The sequence below is a fragment of the Bombina bombina genome, unplaced genomic scaffold (assembly GCF_027579735.1).
Source record: "Bombina bombina isolate aBomBom1 unplaced genomic scaffold, aBomBom1.pri scaffold_503, whole genome shotgun sequence".
Taxonomy (NCBI): Eukaryota; Metazoa; Chordata; class Amphibia; order Anura; family Bombinatoridae; genus Bombina; species Bombina bombina.
In genome coordinates this window covers 230,749-255,000 of record NW_026512624.1, presented here as the reverse complement: position 1 = coordinate 255,000, position 24,252 = coordinate 230,749, and the positions used below count along the sequence as shown (strand labels likewise).

Below are 24,252 nucleotides of genomic sequence, written 5' to 3'. Positions count from 1 at the left end.
TGTGTGTGTGGGTTTGCCTGTGTGTGTGTGTGTGTGTGTGTGGGTTTACCTGTGTGTGTGTGTGTGTGTGTTTGCCTGTGTGTGTGTGTGTGGGTTTGCCTGTGTGTATGTGTGTGGGTTTGCCTGTGTGTGTTTGCCTGTGTGTGTTTGCCTGTGTGTGTTTGCCTGTGTGTGTTTGCCTGTGTGTGTTTGCCTGTGTGTGTGTTTGCCTGTGTGTGTGTGTGTTTGCCTGTGTGTGTGTGTGTTTGCCTGTGTGTGTGTGTGTGCCTGTGTGTGTGTGTGTGTGTTTGCCTGTGTGTGTGTGTGTTTGCCTGTGTGTGTGTTTGCCTGTGTGTGTGTGTGTTTGCCTGTGTGTGTGTGTGTGTGTTTGCCTGTGTGTGTGTGTGTGTGTGTTTGCCTGTGTGTGTGTGTGTTTGTCTGTGTGTGTGTGTTTGCCTGTGTGTGTGTGTGTTTGCCTGTGTGTGTGTGTGTGTGTGTTTGCCTGTGTGTGTGTGTGTGTTTGCCTGTGTGTGTGTGTGTTTGCCTGTGTGTGTGTGTGTTTGCCTGTGTGTGTGTGTGTTTGCCTGTGTGTGTGTGTGTGTTTGCCTGTGTGTGTGTGTGTGTGTGTGTTTGCCTGTGTGTGTGTGTTTGCCTGTGTGTGTGTGTTTGCCTGTGTGTGTGTGTTTGCCTGTGCGTGTGTGTGCCTGTGTGTGCCTGTGCGTGTGTGTGGGTTTGCCTGTGCGTGTGTGTGGGTTTGCCTGTGCGTGTGTGTGGGTTTGCCTGTGCGTGTGTGTTTGCCTGTGTGTGTGTGTGTGTGTGGGTTTGCCTGTGCGTGTGTGTGGGTGTTTGCCTGTGTGTGTGTGTGTGTGTGGGTTTGCCTGTGTGTGTGTGTGGGTTTGCCTGTGTGTGTGTGTGGGTTTGCCTGTGTGTGTGTGTGGGTTTGCCTGTGTGTGTGTGTGGGTTTGCCTGTGTGTGTGTGTGTGGGTTTGCCTGTGTGTGTGTGTGGGTTTGCCTGTGTGTGTGTGTGTGTTTGCCTGTGTGTGTGTGTGTGTTTGCCTGTGTGTGTGTGTGTGTTTGCCTGTGTGTGTGTGTGTGTTTGCCTGTGTGTGTGTGTGTGTTTGCCTGTGTGTGTGTGTGTGTGTTTGCCTGTGTGTGTGTGTGTGTTTGCCTGTGTGTGTGTGTGTGTGTGTGTGTGTGTGTGTGTGTGTTTGCCTGTGTGTGTGTGTGTGTGTGTGTGTGTGTTTGCCTGTGTGTGTGTGTGTGTTTGCCTGTGTGTGTGTGTGTTTTTGCCTGTGTGTGTGTTTGCCTGCGTGTGTGTGTGTTTGCCTGCGTGTGTGTGTGTGTTTGCCTGCGTGTGTGTGTGTGTTTGCCTGCGTGTGTGTGTGTGTGTGTGTGTGTTTGCCTGTGTGTGTGTGTGTTTGCCTGTGTGTGTGTGTGTGTGTGTTTGCCTGTGTGTGTGTGTGTGTGTGTTTGCCTGTGTGTGTGTTTGCCTGTGTGTGTGTGTGTTTGCCTGTGTGTGTGTGTGTTTGCATGTGTGTGTGTGTGTGTTTGCCTGTGTGTGTGTGTGTTTGCCTGTGTGTGTGTGTTTGCCTGTGTGTGTGTGTTTGCCTGTGTGTGTGTGTTTGCCTGTGTGTGTGTTTGCCTGTGTGTGTGTGTTTGCCTGTGTGTGTTTGCCTGTGTGTGTCTGTGTGTGTGTGTTTGTCTGTGTGTGTGTGTTTGCCTGTGTGTGTGTGTTTGTCTGTGTGTGTGTGTGTTTGCCTGTGTGTGTGTGTGTGTGTGTGTGTTTGTCTGTGTGTGTGTGTTTGCCTGTGTGTGTGTGTTTGTCTGTGTGTGTGTGTTTGCCTGTGTGTGTGTGTTTGTCTGTGTGTGTGTGTGCCTGTGTGTGTGTGTTTGCCTGTGTGTGTGTTTGCCTGTGTGTGTGTGTTTGTCTGTGTGTGTGTGTGTGTGTGCCTGTGTGTGTGTGTTTGCCTGTGTGTGTGTTTGTCTGTGTGTGTGTGTGTTTGCCTGTGTGTGTGTTTGCCTGTGTGTGTGTGTTTTCCTGTGTGTGTGTGTGTGTTTGCCTGTGTGTGTGTGTGTGTTTGCCTGTGTGTGTGTGTGTGTTTGTATGTGTGTGTGTGTGTGTGTTTGCCTGTGTGTGTGTGTGTGTGTGTGTGTTTGCCTGTGTGTGTGTGTGTTTTCCTGTGTGTGTGTGTGTTTGCCTGTGTGTGTGTGAGTTTGCCTGTGTGTGTGTTTGCCTGTGTGTGTGTTTGCCTGTGTGTGTGTGTGTTTGTGTTTGCCTGTGTGTGTGTGAGTTTGCCTGTGTGTGTGTGTTTGTCTGTCTGTGCACCCATCTGTCACCTCATCTGTATCTGTCAGTGACTCCTGCCCCCCTCCCCGGTGCTTGCCCCCCTCCCCTCCTCCCTCTCTCACATTGTGCACCTCCTCTCCTCCTCTCGGGGGTCACCCCTCTTCGTGGGGCAGGCTGGGGAGGGGGGGAGACTGATCTTTGATGAGGGGGGCACAGACAGCCAGAGGAGGAGATCCTTCTGCTTCCGGCAGGGTTGGGTTTTCTTCCGGGCCATAAGTCTGAAAATCAGGGAGGAGGGAAGGGGGGGGGAGAGGCTGAGGGGGGAGAGGGGAGGGAGAGGCACTGACAGAAACAGCCGCTCCTCCTGCTCTGCCCACCCCCTGTCTCAGGCTGCTGACACATGTGACATGCAGGGGAAACCAGCATCAGATGTGCCGGCACTGTACACTACTGGCTGCTGTGCTGTCACTGTACACTACAGGCTGCTGTGCTGTCACTGTACACTACTGGCTGCTGTGCTGTCACTGTACACTACAGGCTGATGTGCTGTCACTGTACACTACAGGCTGATGTGCTGTCACTGTACACTACAGGCTGCTGTGCTGTCACTGTACACTACAGGCTGATGTGCTGTCACTGTACACTACTGGCTGCTGTGCTGTCACTGTACACTACTGGCTGCTGTGCCGTCACTGTACACTACAGGCTGCTGTGCTGTCACTGTACACTACTGGCTGATGTGCCGTCACTGTACACTACAGGCTGCTGTGCTGTCACTGTACACTACTGGCTGCTGTGCTGTCACTGTACACTACTGGCTGCTGTGCTGTCACTGTACACTACTGGCTGATGTGCCGTCACTGTACACTACAGGCTGCTGTGCTGTCACTGTACACTACAGGCTGCTGTGCTGTCACTGTACACTACAGGCTGCTGTGCTGTCACTGTACACTACAGGCTGCTGTGCTGTCACTGTACACTACAGGCTGCTGTGCTGTCACTGTACACTACAGGCTGATGTGCTGTCACTGTACACTACAGGCTGCTGTGCTGTCACTGTACACTACAGGCTGCTGTGCTGTCACTGTACACTACTGGCTGATGTGCCGTCACTGTACACTACTGGCTGCTGTGCTGTCACTGTACACTACTGGCTGCTGTGCTGTCACTGTACACTACTGGCTGCTGTGCTGTCACTGTACACTACAGGCTGATGTGCTGTCACTGTACACTACAGGCTGCTGTGCTGTCACTGTACACTACAGGCTGCTGTGCTGTCACTGTACACTACAGGCTGCTGTGCTGTCACTGTACACTACAGGCTGCTGTGCTGTCACTGTACACTACTGGCTGCTGTGCTGTCACTGTACACTACAGGCTGATGTGCTGTCACTGTACACTACAGGCTGCTGTGCTGTCACTGTACACTACAGGCTGATGTGCTGTCACTGTACACTACAGGCTGCTGTGCTGTCACTGTACACTACAGGCTGATGTGCTGTCACTGTACACTACTGGCTGCTGTGCTGTCACTGTACACTACTGGCTGCTGTGCTGTCACTGTACACTACTGGCTGCTGTGCTGTCACTGTACACTACAGGCTGCTGTGCTGTCACTGTACACTACTGGCTGCTGTGCTGTCACTGTACACTACAGGCTGCTGTGCTGTCACTGTACACTACAGGCTAATGTGCTGTCACTGTACACTACAGGCTGATGTGCTGTCACTGTACACTACAGGCTGCTGTGCTGTCACTGTACACTACAGGCTGCTGTGCTGTCACTGTACACTACTGGCTGCTGTGCTGTCACTGTACACTACAGGCTGCTGTGCTGTCACTGTACACTACAGGCTGATGTGCTGTCACTGTACACTACAGGCTGCTGTGCTGTCACTGTACACTACAGGCTGATGTGCTGTCACTGTACACTACAGGCTGCTGTGCTGTCACTGTACACTACAGGCTGATGTGCTGTCACTGTACACTACTGGCTGCTGTGCTGTCACTGTACACTACTGGCTGCTGTGCTGTCACTGTACACTACTGGCTGCTGTGCTGTCACTGTACACTACAGGCTGCTGTGCTGTCACTGTACACTACTGGCTGCTGTGCTGTCACTGTACACTACAGGCTGCTGTGCTGTCACTGTACACTACTGGCTGCTGTGCTGTCACTGTACACTACTGGCTGCTGTGCTGTCACTGTACACTACTGGCTGATGTGCCGTCACTGTACACTACAGGCTGCTGTGCTGTCACTGTACACTACTGGCTGCTGTGCTGTCACTGTACACTACTGGCTGCTGTGCTGTCACTGTACACTACAGGCTGCTGTGCTGTCACTGTACACTACAGGCTGCTGTGCTGTCACTGTACACTACTGGCTGCTGTGCCGTCACTGTACACTACTGGCTGATGTGCTGTCACTGTACACTACTGGCTGCTGTGCTGTCACTGTACACTACAGGCTGCTGTGCTGTCACTGTACACTACAGGCTGCTGTGCCGTCACTGTACACTACAGGCTGCTGTGCTGTCACTGTACACTACAGGCTGCTGTGCTGTCACTGTACACTACAGGCTGCTGTGCCGTCACTGTACACTACAGGCTGCTGTGCTGTCACTGTACACTACAGGCTGCTGTGCTGTCACTGTACACTACAGGCTGATGTGCTGTCACTGTACACTACAGGCTGATGTGCTGTCACTGTACACTACAGGCTGCTGTGCTGTCACTGTACACTACAGGCTGCTATGCTGTCACTGTACACTACAGGCTGCTGTGCTGTCACTGTACACTACAGGCTGATGTGCTGTCACTGTACACTACTGGCTGCTGTGCTGTCACTGTACACTACAGGCTGATGTGCTGTCACTGTACACTACAGGCTGCTGTGCTATCACTGTACACTACAGGCTGCTGTGCCGTCACTGTACACTACAGGCTGCTGTGCTGTCACTGTACACTACAGGCTGCTGTGCTGTCACTGTACACTACTGGCTGATGTGCTGTCACTGTACACTACAGGCTGCTGTGCCGTCACTGTACACTACAGGCTGCTGTGCCGTCACTGTACACTACTGGCTGATGTGCTGTCACTGTACACTACAGGCTGCTGTGCCGTCACTGTACACTACAGGCTGCTGTGCCGTCACTGTACACTACAGGCTGCTGTGCCGTCACTGTACACTACAGGCTGCTGTGCCGTCACTGTACACTACAGGCTGATGTGCCGTCACTGTACACTACAGGCTGCTGTGTCACCAATCATTACTGTAACTCCCCAAACCTCACAGGTGCCAGCTGCCCTGAATTTGCCTTATTTACCTGTCTGGTTCAGAGCAAGGAGAGAGGTAAAGGGGGAACGAATAGGCAGCAGCTGATGAGGCGCTCATTTTTTTCCCTGAGCTCCAATATGTAGCTTTACAGTGAACACTCTGTACCCACAAATTGTATGGTTTAGAACTGCCCACCCTGCACAGTACAGAGGGACACACAGGCTGTGAAACCTACTGTATAAGCGCACACTGCTGAGAGACCCTGTCAGTACTTACTGTATAAGCGCACACTGCTGAGAGACCCTGTCAGTACCTACTGTATAAGCGCACACTGCTGAGAGACCCTGTCAGTACCTACTGTATAAGCGCACACTGCTGAGAGACCCTGTCAGTACTTACTGTATAAGCGCACACTGCTGAGAGACCCTGTCAGTACCTACTGTATAAGCGCACTCTGCTGAGAGACCCTGTCAGTACCTACTGTATAAGCGCACACTGCTGAGACCCTGTCAGTACCTACTGTATAAGCACACACTGCTGAGAGACCCTGTCAGTACCTACTGTATAAGCGCACACTGCTGAGACCCTGTCAGTACCTACTGTTTAAGCACACACTGCTGAGAGACCCTGTCAGTACCTACTGTATAAGCGCACACTGCTGAGACCCTGTCAGTACCTACTGTATAAGCACACACTGCTGAGAGACCCTGTCAGTACCTACTGTATAAGCACACACTGCTGAGAGACCCTGTCAGTACCTACTGTATAAGCGCACACTGCTTAGAGACCCTGTCAGTACCTACTGTATAAGCGCACACTGCTGAGAGACCCTGTCAGTACTTACTGTATAAGTGCACACTGCTAAGACCCTGTCAGTACTTACTGTATAATTGCACACTGCTGACAGACCCTGTCAGTACCTACTGTATAAGCGCACACTGCTGAGAGACCCTGTCAGTACCTACTGTATAAGCACACACTGCTGAGAGACCCTGTCAGTACTTACTGTAGAAGCGCACACTGCTGAGAGACCCTGTCAGTACCTACTGTATAAGCGCACACTGCTGAGAGACCCTGTCAGTACCTACTGTATAAGCGCACACTGCTGAGAGACCCTGTCAGTACTTACTGTATAAGCGCACACTGCTGAGAGACCCTGTCAGTACCTACTGTATAAGCGCACACTGCTGAGAGACCCTGTCAGTACCTACTGTATAAGCGCACACTGCTGAGAGACCCTGTCAGTACCTACTGTATAAGCGCACACTGCTGAGAGACCCTGTCAGTACTTACTGTATAAGCGCACACTGCTGAGAGACCCTGTCAGTACTTACTGTATAAGCGCACACTGCTGAGAGACCCTGTCAGTACTTACTGTAGAAGCGCACACTGCTGAGAGACCCTGTCAGTACTTACTGTAGAAGCGCACACTGCTGAGAGACCCTGTCAGTACTTACTGTAGAAGCGCACACTGCTGAGAGACCCTGTCAGTACCTACTGTATAAGCGCACACTGCTTAGAGACCCTGTCAGTACTTACTGTATAAGTGCACACTGCTGAGAGACCCTGTCTGTACTTACTGTATAAGCGTACACTGCTGAGAGACCCTGTCAGTACCTACTGTATAAGCGCACACTGCTTAGAGACCCTGTCAGTACTTACTGTATAAGCGCACACTGCTGAGAGACCCTGTCTGTACTTACTGTATAAGCGCACACTGCTGAGAGACCCTGTCAGTACTTACTGTATAAGCACACACTGCTGAGAGACCCTGTCTGTACTTACTGTATAAGCGCACACTGCTTAGAGACCCTGTCTGTACTTACTGTATAAGCGCACACTGCTTAGAGACCCTGTCAGTACCTACTGTATAAGCGCACACTGCTTAGAGACCCTGTCAGTACCTACTGTATAAGCGCACTGTTACGGTATCAACAGGATACCAAGGGTTAATACCAGATGAACAATGTCCTGAATAGGGGATCAGCAACTCACAACCCAACCAGTTCCCCCCTCAAACATGAGACCAGGCTCCACATTGAAGGTAAAAACAGAATGTACTTTATTGAGGGCTATGTGCCCAGTATTTATGCAGGTCTGACCCCAGATGGGGGGTGTTACGGTACCAACTGTGTACCAAGGGTTAATACCAGATGAACAATGTCCTGCATACAGAATCAGCACTTCACAACCTTGATCAGTTTCCCTGCAAACATGAGACCAAGCTCCACATTTCAGGTTTAAAACAGGATAACAACTTTATTTGAAGGCAGCATACAGATTTATACAGGTTTTTGACCCCCCCACAGATGGGGGTTGAAAGAATGTTGTACATTAGATAAAAGGGAGAAGCGCCCTTGACATGATACAATAGGATTAGATTACTTAAACACTTCAACCACAGGACACTCTTGACTCTCCTTATCACTTAGGCGTTTTTCTCTCTGGAGGTGATCAAACAATAGAATGCTAAGCATTAATTAGATTGTAGCTGGAGCCAGCCACTTGTGGTTAGAAAATAAAGTTAACACTTTCAGTCCTGACCGAAGGGTCTGTCACATAGCTCCCCCCTTGTGGAACACTCCGGCAGACCCGGCTTGACCCTTTGGCGGGTCAACTTGGGGATGACCGGACTGGGTGGTGGTAGGCATATCAGTTTGCCGGGACAATCCATCGGCATTCCCGTTTAGCTTACCGGGCCGGTAGCTGATGGTGAAGTTATAGGGCTGGAGGGCTAAACTCCACCTCAGCAATCTACCATTGTCTCCTGAGACCCGGTTGAGCCAGACTAAGGGATTGTGGTCCGTTATGAGGGAAAATTCCTGTCCATATAGATAAGGGTTCAACTTTTTCAGTGCCCAGACCAGGGCTAAACATTCTTTCTCCACTGCCGCATAGCTTACTTCCCGAGGTAATAACTTTCTGCTTAGGTATGCGACAGGATGCTCTCCTCCATCCTCCCCGACTTGACTCAGTACAGCCCCCAGTCCATACATGGAAGCATCTGTATGAATGAGAAAACGTTTGTTAGGAACTGGGGCAGCCAAGACAGGGGCATTCACAAGGGCCTGCTTCAGTGCCTGAAACCCGGCTTCACAAGCTGGAGACCACAGGACCTGTTTGGGGAGGTTCTTTTTAGTCAGGTCAGTCAGGGGCTTGGCGATAGTACTGTAGTCGGGGACAAAACGTCGGTAATACCCGGCCGTCCCCAGGAAGGCTAGTACTTGGGTCTTAGTGATAGGTGTGGGCCAGTTAGCCACAGCCTCTACCTTGGCTGGCTCCGGTCTCTGGCTCCCACACCCCACTCGGTGCCCCAAGTACTGTACTTCAGCCATACCTAGATGGCACTTGTCCGGTTTCAAGGTCAGGCCAGCGGCCCGAATCTTGTCCAGTACCAGCCCTACATGGGTAAGGTGTTCTTCCCAGGACCCACTGTAAACCGCAATGTCGTCCAGGTATGCACAAACAAATTCCTGGAAGCCATCAAGGAGTCTATCCACCATACGCTGGAAGGTAGCCGGAGCATTCTTCATCCCAAAGGGCATGACCTTAAACTGGTACAGGCCGAATGGGGTGACGAATGCCGACTTGGGGATAGCATCCTCGGCCAGGGGAATCTGCCAATAGCCTTTACACAGGTCTATGGTTGTCAGATAGCGCCCCCTAGCAATACGGTCTAGTAATTCGTCTACCCGGGGCATCGGGTAGGCGTCAGTGGTGGTCCTCTCGTTGAGCCGCCTGTAGTCCACACAGAACCGGGTGGTTCCATCCTTCTTGGGTACCAGGACTACAGGGGAAGCCCAAGGACTATCGGAGGGCTCGATCACTCCCAGCCGGGCCATCTCCTGTATCTCCTTCCGCATTCCTTCTCGGACTGCTTCGGGTATACGGTAGGGAGGCTGTCGCAGGGGATTCTGTCCAGGAGTCTCTACTTTATGTACAGCTAGGGTAGTGTAGCCGGGCTCTTGGGAGAACGTCGCCTGCTTCTCCCACAGGAGCTGTCTTGCCTGTACCCTCTCGGTAGGGTTCAACCGGTCCCCTAGCTGCACAAGACTAGTGAGGTCAGCCTGGGGGTCCTTCTCTAATAAGTCGGGTAGGGGTAAGTTCTCTGGGTCATCTGCAGCAGGGGCACATACTGCGGCTACGTCCTCTGGCCTCTCCTGATACTCCTTCAGCATGTTCACATGAAAGGATCGCTGGATCCTCTCATCTGCACAGCTGGCTATAACATAGGTAGTATCACACACCCGGGATAACACTTTATACGGGCCCTGCCAAGATGCTTGCATCTTGTTGGCCTTCACAGGCTTGAGCACCAAAACCTTCTGTCCAACCTGGAAGACCCGCTGCCGGGCATCTTGATCGTACCACCCCTTCTGTCTTTCCTGGGCCACCTGGAGATTCCCTCTTACCATCAGAGACAGTTTCTCCATGCGGTCCCGGAGTTCCAGAACATATGGCACGATGGGGGTTCCCTCCTGCTCTATCTCTCCCTCCCAGTGTCCTCTAATGAGGTCCAGAGGGCCGCGGACTCTTCTCCCATAGAGTAACTCAAAGGGAGAGAACCCAGTGGACTCCTGGGGCACCTCCCTGTACGCAAATAGCAGATGAGGCAGGAATCGTTCCCAGTCTCTGCAAGTGTCCGTGAAGGTCCTCAGCATCTGCTTGAGGGTGCCATTAAAGCGCTCGCAGAGACCGTTAGTCTGGGGGTGATAAGGCGAACTGAGCAACGGTTTAATGCCGCACACCTTCCACAGCTGCTGGGTGAGCACCGCGGTAAACTGGGTCCCCTGATCAGAGAGAATCTCCTTAGGGAACCCGACCCTAGTAAAAACCTTAACTAGGGCATCAGCGACTGTCTCTGCCTCTATATTCGACAGTGCTACTGCCTCTGGGTAACGAGTGGCATAGTCCACCACAGTGAGAATATACTTCTTACCTGATGGACTAGCCCTGGCAAGGGGACCCACAATGTCGACGGCTATGCGGGAAAAGGGTTCCCCAATGACAGGCATAGACATAAGCCTAGCTTTGGGGTGGTCCCCCCGCTTACCCACCCGTTGACAGGTGTCACAAGTACTACAATATACCCGCACATCTCGGTTAAAATTGGGCCAGAAGAAATTCTGGGTGATCCTATGAGCGGTGCGGCGGGACCCTAGATGTCCAGCTAACGGTACATCGTGCCCAATCCGCAGAATCTCTTGCCGGTATTTCGCAGGCACTACCAGCTGCCGACTTGGCGGAAGGGCAGTACTTTTCTGGGCAGGTTTGGGGATTCTATATAGCCTATCCCCCATCCACTCATAACGTTCCCCATCTACTCCCTCTTCTCCGGTGTCTGCCCTAGCCCTGTACTTCTGAAGGGTCGGATCCTCCCGGGTTTCCCTCCCGTACGTCTCTGGGGTATCCCAACTCAAGGGGGTCTGGTCTAGGGTATAAGTCGGGGAAGAGAGTCTTACCTGGGTCTCAGCAGCAGGTGGGTCGGTCTCGGTGGCACGGGCCTGGGCACGGGTAGTCACCGGGTTAACATCAACGGGACCCATGGGAGCGTAGGCCGAAACAAGGGGGGCCAAGTCATTTCCAAGGAGAACATCAGCTGGTAAATCCCTCATGACCCCCACATTCACATGTCTAGCGCCCACTCCCCAATCCAAATGTACCCGGGCAACAGGTAGGCGGAACACAGTGCCCCCTGCCACCCTCACAGCCACAGTGTCTCCAGTGTGCTGGTTCTCGGACACCAAGTTCTTTTGGAGCAAGGTCATGGTAGCACCAGTATCCCGTAGACCACTGACCTCCTTCCCATTTACTTTAACCAGTTGCCGGTGCTGTTGCCGGTTATCCCGATGGACAGCTTGTACGGGGTCTGCTTCATGTAGGATGCCCCAACACTCTTGATCCTCTACGCAGTGGGCAGCGGGCTGAGGGTTACGTGGGATTCCGCCGGCGGGTCTCCTCCAGGACTGTGCTTGGTTGGCCGTGTTGAGGGGACACTCCGACCTTTTGTGTCCGATTTGCTTACATCCAAAGCACCGGATAGGCTGGGAGTAATCCCGTGAGGTGAACCGGGCTGTCTGAGGGTAGTTCGTGACTGGAGGCTGTGTGGCATAGCGGTGCGCCGGGGGTTGGTAAATGGCAGCTGCTGGGGTGGCCGGGGGTCTGTACTCCACTTTAGCAGGGGGCTTAGTGGTAGCAGTGTCCAGTTTGCGGGCATCCGTATACTCATCTGCCAAGCGAGCAGCTTCATGCAGGGTGGAGGGTTTACGGTCCCGAACCCACTCCCTAACTCCTGCTGATAACTTGTCAAAGCAATGTTCCAACAGGAATAGCTGCAGCACCTCTTCCCCAGACACGGCTTGGCACCCCGCCATCCAGTGCGATGCTGTGCGGTGCACCTTACATGCCCACTCAACGTAGGAATCGCCAGCCAATTTAACAGTGTCTCTGAACCGCCTCCGGTATGCCTCCGGTGTAACCGCATACCTGGAGAGCAGAGCCTCTTTCACAGTATTATAATCCCCAACTTCCTCATCTGGAATGGCCCGAAAAGCCTCACTGGCCCGGCCGGATAATTTTCCGGATAATATCGTGACCCAGTCCTCTGCGGGTACCTGGTGTAGTGCACATTGTCTCTCAAAATCCGCAAGGTACCCATCAATCTCTCCTTCTGTTTCCAGAAAGTTTTTAAAAGCGGTAAAATGCACTTTTCTCTTTTCCACTGGGGTTGCGGTGACTTGGACTGCTGCAGCGCCGCTTTGGCGAAGTAGGTTGGCCTCCACAGCTGCTATGACCCGGTCGATAATTTCCGCAGATGGGTTGGGGCCATAGTGTGCCAGTCTTATTTTGACCGCCCGGTCAAAGCTTGCTTCTTCGGGGGTTCTGTCTGACATGCTGGGCTCATTGGTTCCTTCGTGCCCTGATACTCCGTCCATCTTGGTCAGTCTTGCAATAATCTCCCTCTTCCTGAGGTTACTGGTTTGTTGGCCCCGTTGCTCTAGCAGGTCTTTAAGGGTAGCTCTTTTTAGCCTTTCATACGGTGTTCCCATTCGGTCTGGATCCGTAGTTGCTCCTTTGGGCGATAAGGATTCTCCCGTCGCTTGCCACCAATGTCCTGCATACAGAATCAGCACTTCACAACCTTGATCAGTTTCCCTGCAAACATGAGACCAAGCTCCACATTTCAGGTTTAAAACAGGATAACAACTTTATTTGAAGGCAGCATACAGATTTATACAGGTTTTTGACCCCCCCACAGATGGGGGTTGAAAGAATGTTGTACATTAGATAAAAGGGAGAAGCGCCCTTGACATGATACAATAGGATTAGATTACTTAAACACTTCAACCACAGGACACTCTTGACTCTCCTTATCACTTAGGCGTTTTTCTCTCTGGAGGTGATCAAACAATAGAATGCTAAGCATTAATTAGATTGTAGCTGGAGCCAGCCACTTGTGGTTAGAAAATAAAGTTAACACTTTCAGTCCTGACCGAAGGGTCTGTCACAGGGGGTTGAAAGAATATTGTACATTAGATAGAGGGAAAACGCCCTTTGACAGGCCACAATAGAATTACATTACTTAAGCAGATAAACAAGTTAAACACAAGACACACTTGAGCCTTTCTTATCACTGGGGGTCTGCTCTCTGGATGTGATTAAACAATGGGAATGTTTATCACTAAACTTAATTACAGCACACAATAGCTGATGCCAGCGAACCTGTCTTTAGAAAATAGCTTCTTAAAGCTGAACAAAGTTAACTCTTTCAGTACTGACAGAAGGGTCTGTCACATAGCTCCCCCCTTGTGGAACACTCCGGCAGACCCGGCTTGACCCTTTTGCGGGTCAACCTGGGGATGACCGGACTAGGAGGTGGTAGGCATGTCAGTTTGCCGGGACAATCCATCTGTATTCCCGTTATGAGAGAGAATTCCTGCCCGTATAAATAAGGGTTCAACTTCTTCAGTGCCCAGACTAGGGCTAAACAGTCCTTCAAAATCTCATCGGCTTCTTTACGTGGTTTTTGTACCTGCTCTTTATAGGTATCCACAATCCCTTCATACTGACATAGGGTGCCCTTGAGTTGCTGCACCTCACTATGAGCCAGCGTCAGCTTCTCCTCCAGCGTCGCTAAGTCTTTAATGTTTCATGTTCCACTCTCAAGCTGGTGTTTTCTGCAGTCTGTCGGTGCAGCTTGTCTAGCAGAGATTCACGTTCTAAACGCGCTTTTTCCTCTGCGCTCCTCTTCTTCATCAGCGCATTGTAACGGGACTTCCACGTATCAATAGCGGATAGAGATTTACTGAGCTCAGCGTCCTGGGGCTCAGCAGCAGGTGGGTCAGTCTCTGTGACACGGATCTGGGCACGGGTAGTCACAGGGTTAACATCAGCGGGACCCATAGGAGCGTAGGCAGAAACAAGGGGGGCCAAGTTATTTCCAAGGAGAACATCAGCTGGTAAATCCTTCATGACCCCCACATTCACAGGTCTAGCGCCCACTCCCCAATCCCAATGTACCCTGGCAACAGGTAGGCGGAACACAGCGCCCCCTGCTACCCTCACAGCCACAGTGTCTCCAGTGTGCTGTTTCTCAGACACCAAGTTCTTTTGAAGCAAGGTCATGGTAGCACCAGTATCCCGTAGACCACTGACCTCCTTCCCATTCACTTTAACCAGTTGCCGGTTATTCCGGTGGGCAGCTTGCACAAGGTCTGCCTCATGTAGGATGCCCCAGCATTCTTGCTCCTCTACGTAGCGAGCCGCAGGCTGAGGATTACGTGGGATTCCGCCGGCGGGTCTTCTCCAGGACTGTGCGTGGTTCGCTGCGTTTAGGGGACACTCTGGTCTTTTGTGCCCTAGTTGCTTACATCCAAAGCACCAAATAGGTTGTGAGTAGCCCCGCAAATTGAACCGGGCTCTCTGAGGGTAGTTCGTGGCCGGAGGCCGTGTGGTATAGCGGTGCGCCGGGGTTTGGTAACTGGCAGCTGCTGGGGTGACTGGGGGTCTGTACTCCACTCTAGCAGGGGGCTTAGTGGTAGCAGTGTCCAGTTTGCGGGCATCCGTATACTCATCTGCCAGATGAGCAGCTTCATGCAGGGTGGAGGGTTTACGGTCCCGAACCCACTCTCTAACTCTTGCTGATAACTTGTCAAAGCAATGTTCCAACAGGAATAGCTGCAGCACCTCTTCCCCAGACACGGCTTGGCACCCCGCCATCCAGTGAGATGCTGTGCGGTGCACCTTACATGCCCACTCAACGTAGGAATCACCAGCTAATTTAACAGTGTCTCTGAACCGCCTCCGGTGTAACCGCATACCTGGAGAGCAGAGCCTCTTTTACAGTATTATAATCCCCAACTTCCTCATCTGGAATGGCCCGAAAAGCCTCACTGGCCCGGCCGGATAATTTTCCGGATAATATCATGACCCAGTCCTCTGCGGGTACCTTGTGTAGTGCACATTGCCTCTCAAAATCCGCAAGGTACCCATCAATCTCTCCTTCTGTTTCCAGGAAGTTTTTAAAAGCTGCAAAATTTACTTTTCCCTTTTCCACTGGGGTTGCTGTGACTTGGGCTGCTGCAGCGCCGCTTTGGCGAAGTAGTTTGGCCTCCACAGCTGCTATGACCCGGTCGATAATTTCCGCAGATGGGTTGGGGCCATAATGTGCCAGTCTTATTTTAACCGCCCGATCAAAGCTTGCTTCTTCGGGGGTTCTGTCTGATATGCTGGGCCCATTCGTTCCTTCGGTCCCTGGTACTCTTTCCATCTTAGTCAGTATTGTAATAATCCCCCTCTTCCTGAGGTTACTGCGTTGTGTAATTGCTCTTCTGGGCAATAAGGTTAATTCCGTCGCTTGCCACCAATTGTTACGGTATCAACAGGATACCAAGGGTTAATACCAGATGAACAATGTCCTGAATAGGAAATCAGCAATTCACAAACCCAGTTAATTCCCCCCCAAACATGAGACCAAGCTCCATCTTGAGAGTAAAAACAGAATGTACTTTATTAAGGGCCATATGCCCAGTATATATGCAGGTCTAACCCCAGATGGGGGGTTGAAAGAATGTTGTACATTAGATAGAGAGACAACGCCCTTTGACAGGCCACAATAGGATTACATTACTTAAACAATTTAAACACAAGACACTTGGCTTTTCTTATCACTAGGCGTCTGCTCTCTGGAGGTGATTAAACAATGGGAATGTTTATCACTTAAACGTAATTATAGCACACAATAGCTGAGGCCAGCAAACCTGTCTTTTAGAAAACAGCTTCTCAAAGCTGCACAAGGTCAATTCTTTTAGTTCTGACCGAAGGGTCTGTCACAATACTCAATAAACTTTCTCTAGAGACTGATAGCGCATAATTCATTTCAGCTTCCAATATATCTGATGGGTACCCTCTCTTAGTGAATCTGTCTGCCATTTCTATCATTCTTGTTTTCAATAAATTATCATCAGTGATAATTCTGCGAGCTCTTAAGAATTGACTGCGTGGAAGGGCCTTAAGGAGAGATCCAGGATGAGCACTATCAAAGTGCAATAAACTATTTCTATCTGTCTCCTTCCTAAAAAGATCTACCTTCAGCTCTCTTCCTTTTTTTATAATCTTAGTGTCAAGAAAAGTAATGTCACTCCAAGTCAACTTTAATTTTATATGACCAGATGCTCCATTTATGTCATTTACAAACATGTCATTGATACCCCATTACCTTTAAGCTCGGTAATCCAGTCCAGAAAACCCAATTGGTCGCCATCACAACATGGTCGACCCATCCTGTCACAGAAAGTGATCTACTCTGTCCAGTGCTTCACGTAAGTGTTCCAGGTAGACGGGGCAAGCGAAGAACGGATCATCCCGATCAAAGGTCCCCATCCAGCGCTACCTGCCAAAAATAATCAGGACAAAGCGATCTGTTAGTAGCCGCATGAGGAACTAACGCATAGAAGGCTTCCCATTGAAAATGGAAAAACGCATCCGCAATGCTATTCTGGATGCCCGGGATATGCCTAGCACGGAATACCATATTCAGGTGCAGACACCTCAGCACCAACAGCCTTAAGTATCGCACCACAGGAGGAGATGCAGACGTGAGCTTGTTAATAGCAAAAACAACGCTCATGTTATCTGTCCAGATTACCACTTTGCGGTCCCGAAGCTGGTCGCCCCAAACTTCAAGGGCCACTATGATGGGAAAAAGCTCCAAAAGGCACAGATTCCGAACCATCCCCTCGTCGACCCACGAGCGAGGCCACGGGCCGGCGCTCCATTGCCCAGACAAGTAAGCACCGTACCCATGGGACCCTGGCGCGTCCGTGAAAAATTGAATCACTGCATTGGAAGGAACAGCCTTCCGCCACAGGCAAATACCATTAAAGTGGCTTAAAAATTGCTCCCATACAGTGAGGTCATCCACCATATCAGGCGACACGCAAAACTTGCGCGTCTGCGACTGCTCACCGCTCAACTGCCGTTCAAGCCGTTGAAGGAAAATCCTACCCATAGGAATAATCCTGCCGGTGAAATTCAGTAGGCCCAATAAAGTCTGAAGTTCCTTCACGGACCCATAAGGCTCTGATTACATGGCCCGTACAGCCCCCAGCATGCGGGCAATTTTATCTTGCGGCAAACGACACTGTCTTGCCGCAGAGTCAATTTCAATGCCCAGAAAAGTGAGGCACATACAAGGACCCTGTGTCTTGTCCTCAGCCAGAGGAACTCTCATTCTGGTCAGCAGAAGTCAAGCGACTTTCAGCAAGAAAGCACATTTGGAAGACCCCGCACGCCCTACGAGCAAAAAATCATCCAAATAGTGTGCCAGGCCATCAAAACCAGCAGTCGCTGCGATGGACCAGTGCAAGAAACTACTGAAAGCTTCAAAATAGGCACAGCCATAGGCAAGCATGCGCAACCCATAGGCAAGCATTTATCCACAAAATACTTGCCCTCAAACCAACACCCCATAAGCCGAAAGGAGGAAGGGTGAACTGGAAGGAGCCGAAACGTGGATTCCACATCCAGTTTAGCTAAATAGGCCCCAGCCCTTCGGACCAGCGCAATCGCGTCATCGAAGGACTGGTAATGAACTGAGCTAAGCTCGGGAGGGATAGCATCGTTAACTGATCGACCTTTTGGAAAGGACAGATGCTGAATGAGCCGAAACTTACCCGACTCCTTCTTTGGGACGACCCCCAAAGGAGAGACAACCAACCCCGGAATCGGAATCTCTCCAAACGGCCAGCCATGCGACCCAATGCGATCTCTTTGTTCAATTTCTCCCTCACTACGCTGGGGAATTGATATGCGATCTTCAGATTCCTATGAACTGAAGAACCCACCACAGCAGAGCCGACGGGGATAATAAATCCCCATCGTAGACTGTCACAAAGTAAATCAGCAGCCTCTTTATCAGGATAAAGAAGCAGCCATTTCTCAATTATGGCTACCCTCAGCGGGGTGGCCGCTGTGACGAGACCAATCTCGCCACATTGCATTGGAGGAGCCTGGTTGCCGGCCTGCTGCCTTTAGACTATGGCCCCATGTTGAAAAGCCCAAATTATCTCCTGGATAGAAGACTCTGTGGAACTGGTTTTGGGCAGAAAAGCCATGCTTCATTTGGTAACAAAGGACTTCAACCTAACTTTTAAACCCCTGAACCAATTCAATTCAAGTGAATTAGATATGTTTGTCCCCAAGTTATACTGGTTAAAATGATATAAGTTTTATGTATGTGTGATGTATACTTTTAAAGTTATGAATAATGTGGGAAAACTGTATTTCTCTGCCTATGATAATTATATCAACCATTGTGTAAGGTAATTGTATCAACCATTGTGTAAGGTAATTGTATCAACCATTGTGTAAGGTAATTGCATCAACCATTGTGTAAGGTAACTGCATCACCCATTGTGTACGGTAACTGCATCAACCATTGTGTAAGGTAATTGCATCAGGCAGAGGGGAGGATTTTGTGTGGGAATGTCTGAGAGTATTGTATGTGTTTATTGGTTGTTTTACAAAACCCTGTGGGTGGTACTAATGTGTAAAAATGTGTATTTAAGAACAATAAACCCACAGCTCTTGCTGATTCCTGTTTTACCCTCAAGATGGAGCTTGGTCTCATGTTTGGGGGAGAATTGCTGCTTTGAATTGTTCTTTTGCCTGTTCCAGGATAGAAGGATTTTGTGTATTTTCCCTGTTCAGTGTATTAACTGGGTTTGTGTGTTGCTATTCCTCTATTAAGGGCATCTTTCATCTGGTATTAACCCTCGATATCAGGGTCATACCGTAACAGCCGCCCTTTCCAGAAGCGAAAGGCTTGGAACCGAGACCCGGCCGCTACTGGGAGCGACTTGCCTCCTGGGACCTGGTACACTCAGAATCTGAGTTCTATCACTTTCGGACCCAGAATTATCAGAAGATGAACTAAAACCCCTATGCCCAGAAGATAAAATGGGCTTACCAGCTCTCAGAGGACGCTGCACTGGCAAAGGATCAGAGGAAGTTGAAGGTTGCTCCCGGCTCTGCTATCCCTCGCTACGACCACCTGGACTGCACTGCCACCAAAGCGTTCTGCGGTTCCATGATATTCTGAAAAGAAAAATGCAAGAGAGGAGTACCATAGGGAGAGGACGAAGGCCTATCAGCAAAGGCAGCAATCCCCCCTGAGCTAAGACTCCTAAGCTCTACGCCACATGCAGACACCACACTGTCAGACACACTGCCCACATGCACATCCAAAACTGCATCAGCAAACTGGACCTGCCTACCTATGCCCTGTTCTGGATTTATTGAGGCCCCTTGACATAAGCTAGGCGTGGTGCTAGGGACTTTCTTGGCAGAAGCCCTTGTAACAACACCCGGGAAGGCCCCGCTGAGGGCCACGCCCACGGGCGACACGCGCAGCACCCTGCAATGTGCTGTGGGTGCTGCGCGATAAGGCCGCATGGCTCCTACTAGGCCGCGAGTTACTAGCAGCATGCCGTTTGCCCCCCGCCTGACTAACTACAGTCTCAGGCCCTAAATCACTGGATGCCACTGGCGTACCCCCAGTCAGGCTCATAAGCACCAGGATTGCTCCCTGACTGCGGCCCACTAACATGCCTATTGCCCCCATGTGGCTCATTACCTTGGCCCCCAGACACAGCCAACACATTGCCCCCACGCGTGCGCTGTATACTTGCGGCTCGCTGCGCCCCCCCATGGGCCTCGCCCCCCCGAGGCACTCCTCTCTTACCTGAGTACCCCGGAGGCGAAGACGATGCTGCCTGCTTACTGGCCTGGTCCCGAATGGCCGTTCCGGAAGTGACGTCAGCAGATGTGACGTCACGGAAACGGCCAAACCGGAAGTGACGTGATCCAAAGAGGGCATGGACGCCTGCGTGGAAGACGGATTCCGCGCCGCAGACCGAAGAGCCGGAGAAGAAAGAGGAGACCCGACGCCTACAGAAAGAATACCGCCGCCTGCCAGCATGGACGCCAGGGAGTGGAGAAGCGCAACGGCATCGGACACTGCATCACCGGATAGCGTAACCGATGAAGGTAAAGCCAAGATGCTCCCACTAGGCCCTGCCACCAAGACATTAGGGGGAAACGTTTGGGGAGATGGGGGGATCACCCCGGAAACACCCGGAACACCCGCACTCCCATCAAGAGGAGGGGGGTATGATGGGGGAACTGCCGATGGAGGGGCCTTAGAAGGGGGGCCACACGGACCTCGGGGTTTAAGGTGGAGGGGACTTGGGCACGAATCACTGGATCTTGGGGTGACGGTGGCACTATGTCCTCCTCAGAGTCAAAATCCCCGATCATTAGCTCATCCAAATCTTCCATCCTTGCAGGCACTCCGGCTGAACGATCCATGCTGCAGCAGACTGGTATCAGACAGAATGACAGATCCTGCAAGCTGTGAAGACGAGCTGGAAAGAGGGTTTGGGGCCTGTAACCTGACTTCTTAAAGGTAAGCTAAACCCCACCCTCACTAATGCAACATTGTTCTCACTTCACAGCAGCACACTCCTAAGGGCCTTAATTCTTATGTTTATTCCGGGCTATGCTGCCCTCCACTGTCTTTCTGAGGATTGACCCCTGGAGGCCTATTTATCATATGTCTGTCGGACCTGATCCTATAGTGTGGATCAGGTCCGACAGACATCGCTGAATGCGGAGAGCAATACCCTCTCCGTATTCAGCATTGAACCAGCAACTCACAGACAACTTCTTGGTTATAAAACCCGCAGGTCACGTTTATTGTGGCAACACAAGGAACAAAATGACCAGCACAAATAAACATGGACCAGGGGTGCGGCAATTAGGTACTAGTCTAATGTGTAGTAACCCATGCTAACAAGATGGGCAGTACCAGGGATGCAGGAGAGGAAGCAGAGAGTAGCTCAAAACTAGAATGGCTTAGGGAGTTCTCGGCTTCAAATCACATGGGCAGGGAACACCCCAGATGCGCATCTGAGGACTTCACCCCTGGCCAGAAATAGCCGTCACTCTACCTCGATCACATCCTGCCCCCGGACACTGTCCACCTGCCAGCTCAGGGTGCTAACCCACCACTCCAGACCATTAGGACCAGGGTTAACAAGGTGCAAACCACATTGAACACCTGGGGAGCTGAAACATAATGTCCTTGGACTTGTAGAAATAGGCTGACTTGCACTCATCTTGCCTCAGACTCCCCTAACACTATAGGGACCACCATAGGGATGATCTCTCTACTGATTGCCACCTAAAATAATAACAAAGGGAGGTATAGGGTGGGGAAAACTTCAAAGAAACAAGCAGAAAGAGGATTTGGACTTCCTGCACACGTCTTAAAAAGGTAAGCCAAACCCCTCCTCTCTAACTGCAACATTGTTTCACACACACACACAGGAACGCTCCCACTCCTCCGTCTTGGCCTTAACCCTTATGTGCATACCAGGCAATTTGCCTTACATTTTCTTAAGGGATTAAATGCCATATACTCCTCCGTGGGAAGAATTAATATTAACTTTAACTTATTTACATAATAACATTTAATGTAAACTGTAACCTTATTTCTAACGTAGAAATAAAAACACAACTTCTTGGTTATAAAACCCACAGGTCACGTTTATTGTGGCAACACAAGGAACCTAACGACCAGCACAAATAAACATGGACCAGGGGGGTGGCAATCAGGTACTAGCTAATGCATAGTAACCCATGCTAACAAGATGGGCAGTACCAGGGATACAGGAGAGGAAGCAGAGCGTAGCTCGATACTGTAATGGGTTAGGGAGTTCTCGGTTTCAAATCACATGGGCAGGGAACACCCCAGACGCGTATCTGAGGACTTCACCCCTGGCCGGAAATAGCCGTCACTCTACCTCGATCAGATCCTGCTCCAGGACACTGCCCAGCCGCCATGAGATCGCCCACATATTCAGGGCAACTCTCGCCACCACCCAAACTCACTCAAATAGGAGTAGGGACTGTCTCAAATCCTCAATAAACAGGTCCATGCCATACTCAGAAAGATGAAACCCGTCGCCTCGGGAGAGGCTCCGGTCAGCTGCCGTAATGTTCCTGTGCTCCACAACAAAGCCCCTAAGCTCGAACATTAATTTTCTCACATCCCTGTTGAGCTTTTTCCTGACCTGAAAAGCAGCCCTGTGGTTGGCCATATGCCGCCACGACAATCTGGGAATAATATTGGACCATCCCATTCTTGCACCAGGCACCCAAGCTTTGAACGTGCGCAGGTCAGACTGGATCACCGCACTCAAATCCCGTCCGGGAATTGAACCAAGATCGTTAACTCCAAAATTGGAGGATCAAGACGTGGGGTTTCTCCCAACATCTCATGGCATCATGCAGCAATCCAGGCAAACCTGCCCAGCAAAGGCCTCTCCTCCTTAGCCACCTAATCACCACCCTAGATGAAGAAAAGCCCAGCTGCTGTCCTCCAAGTCGCGTTGACGCTCAAATGGCTGCCCAGTGCACAAATGAGTGCCCCACTGTCCAGACACGAAGCAGACATCTGCTAGGCCCTGCAAAAGAAAAAAGTGTTAACTCCACACCACAACAGTGAAACATCACAACATTAACACTGTACTAACTTAGCAGTGGGATAAAAGGGGTCTCACACATAGCTGATACCTTTTGGATTTCTACCTCCCTAGTGCCCTTATACGGTCAGCTGACCAGCCTAAAGCCGCCACTGTTGTAGCAGCCCCAACCCTAAATGAATAAGGAGCTATCGTATTAGGATTTAACCCAGCCTTTTCAGCAGCCCATCCTAGGACCCTACGGAACTGAAATCTCATGAGAGGGGTACCGTCCAGGTGAATTAGAAACCTATGAGAACCCACTGGACACATGTCCAAGAAGGCCTTCAACAAAGCGTAAGGGCAACTGGACGATCCCTGATTTGTAGGGAGCAACAACCATGCATCCCTACTTTCCTGATCCACTTTGTATCTGGGTATAAATAACAATACCCTTTTTTCGTGAATCTCAAATGTTTGCACAATACCAATCCAACTTTTGCCGTCTTTGACTGTGGTACTAATTCTGCCACTCTAAGGGCCCCATGAAATGCCATGGCAAATGCTGCGGAAAAAAGCTGCACCTCATAGCCTGAGGAACAGACATCAGGTAGAACCTGGATTAATAGAAGTAACCTATCAGTGGTTATGGGTTCCCGAATGTCCGGTCGTCATACCTCCGACCTCCCCTAGTCCCCTAGAATTTGTCAAACCAAAAACATCTTTGAAGAGTCCGTCATGGTAAACAACTTACCAAAGAAGGAAATTGCTGCTAAACTTTCTGTTACCGCCCCTTTTTTACCTGTTGACCTCTAAGCTCCGCGAGCCATCGCAACAACCACTCTTACTCACCTGTGCAGGATGAAAATCCCTGAACCTCACAGAAGAAAACCCATTGTTCCCAATACCTCACGTATGATTTCCAAGTGGTATCAGTGATTGCCATCCAGTGCCACCTGCCAAAGGAAAGGAGGACAGGGAACACCATGAGTCGCGGCATTAGGCGCAACCTTCCTAAAAGTATCCCATTGAAAATGGGAAAGTGCATCAGCTATGATATTAGAAACCCCAGGGACATGCCTCGCCTGAAACTCAATATTTCGCTTAAGGCACCCCAAGACCAGAATCCGAAGATATCTTACCACTGCTGGGGATGATGAGGAAAGTCTATTGATGGCAAAGACCACACTTATATTGTCTGTCCAAAAAACAACTCATCTGTCCTTCAGTTCATCACCCCATATCTCCAGTGCCACCAATATGGGGAAGAGCTCCAGGAAGCAAAGGTTCCTCATAAACGTTTTAACAGTCCATTCCACCGGCCATGGCTCAGCACTCCATTTACCATTTAGGTCAGCTCCGTAGCCAAAGGATCCTGCAGCATTCTTGAATAGGTGTATGGAATGTGTGGACGTCTGAGGTTTGCGCCGAATGCAAACCCCATTGAAATCCCTCAGAAACTGATCCCAGATCCGGAGATCATCCCTCATATCTTTGCTAACCGCGATCCTTGCCTTCGGGGAAGTCATCCCGGCAACAAGCGCTCCATTCTTTTCAGAAAAATTCTCCCCAAAGGGATAACTTGCCCCGCAAAGTTGAGCAGACCCAAAAGGGATTGCAGCTCTTTCAACGTGCAGAAAACCGAAGAAGCAATTCTTCTAAACTCCGCCAGCACCTTCTGA

General features: G+C 50.7%; 1 protein-coding gene across 3 annotated transcripts in view; it reads right to left on the bottom strand.

Moving 5' to 3' along the window:
- Positions 1–2,541, bottom strand: part of LOC128644477 (forkhead box protein J2) — a 108,311-nt gene extending 105,770 nt beyond the window's left edge. Inside the window, exon 1 of one of the 3 annotated variants that reach the window (XM_053697061.1) lies at positions 2,389–2,541. In XM_053697061.1, coding sequence (XP_053553036.1) covers positions 2,389–2,540 — 152 coding nt within the window. In that variant the 5' untranslated portion in view covers position 2,541. Of the gene's footprint in view, positions 1–2,316 lie in introns of all 3 variants that reach the window. The other 2 variants (XM_053697062.1, XM_053697063.1) reach the window with 2 other exon arrangements.
- Between the last annotated feature and the right edge of the window lie 21,711 nt (positions 2,542–24,252).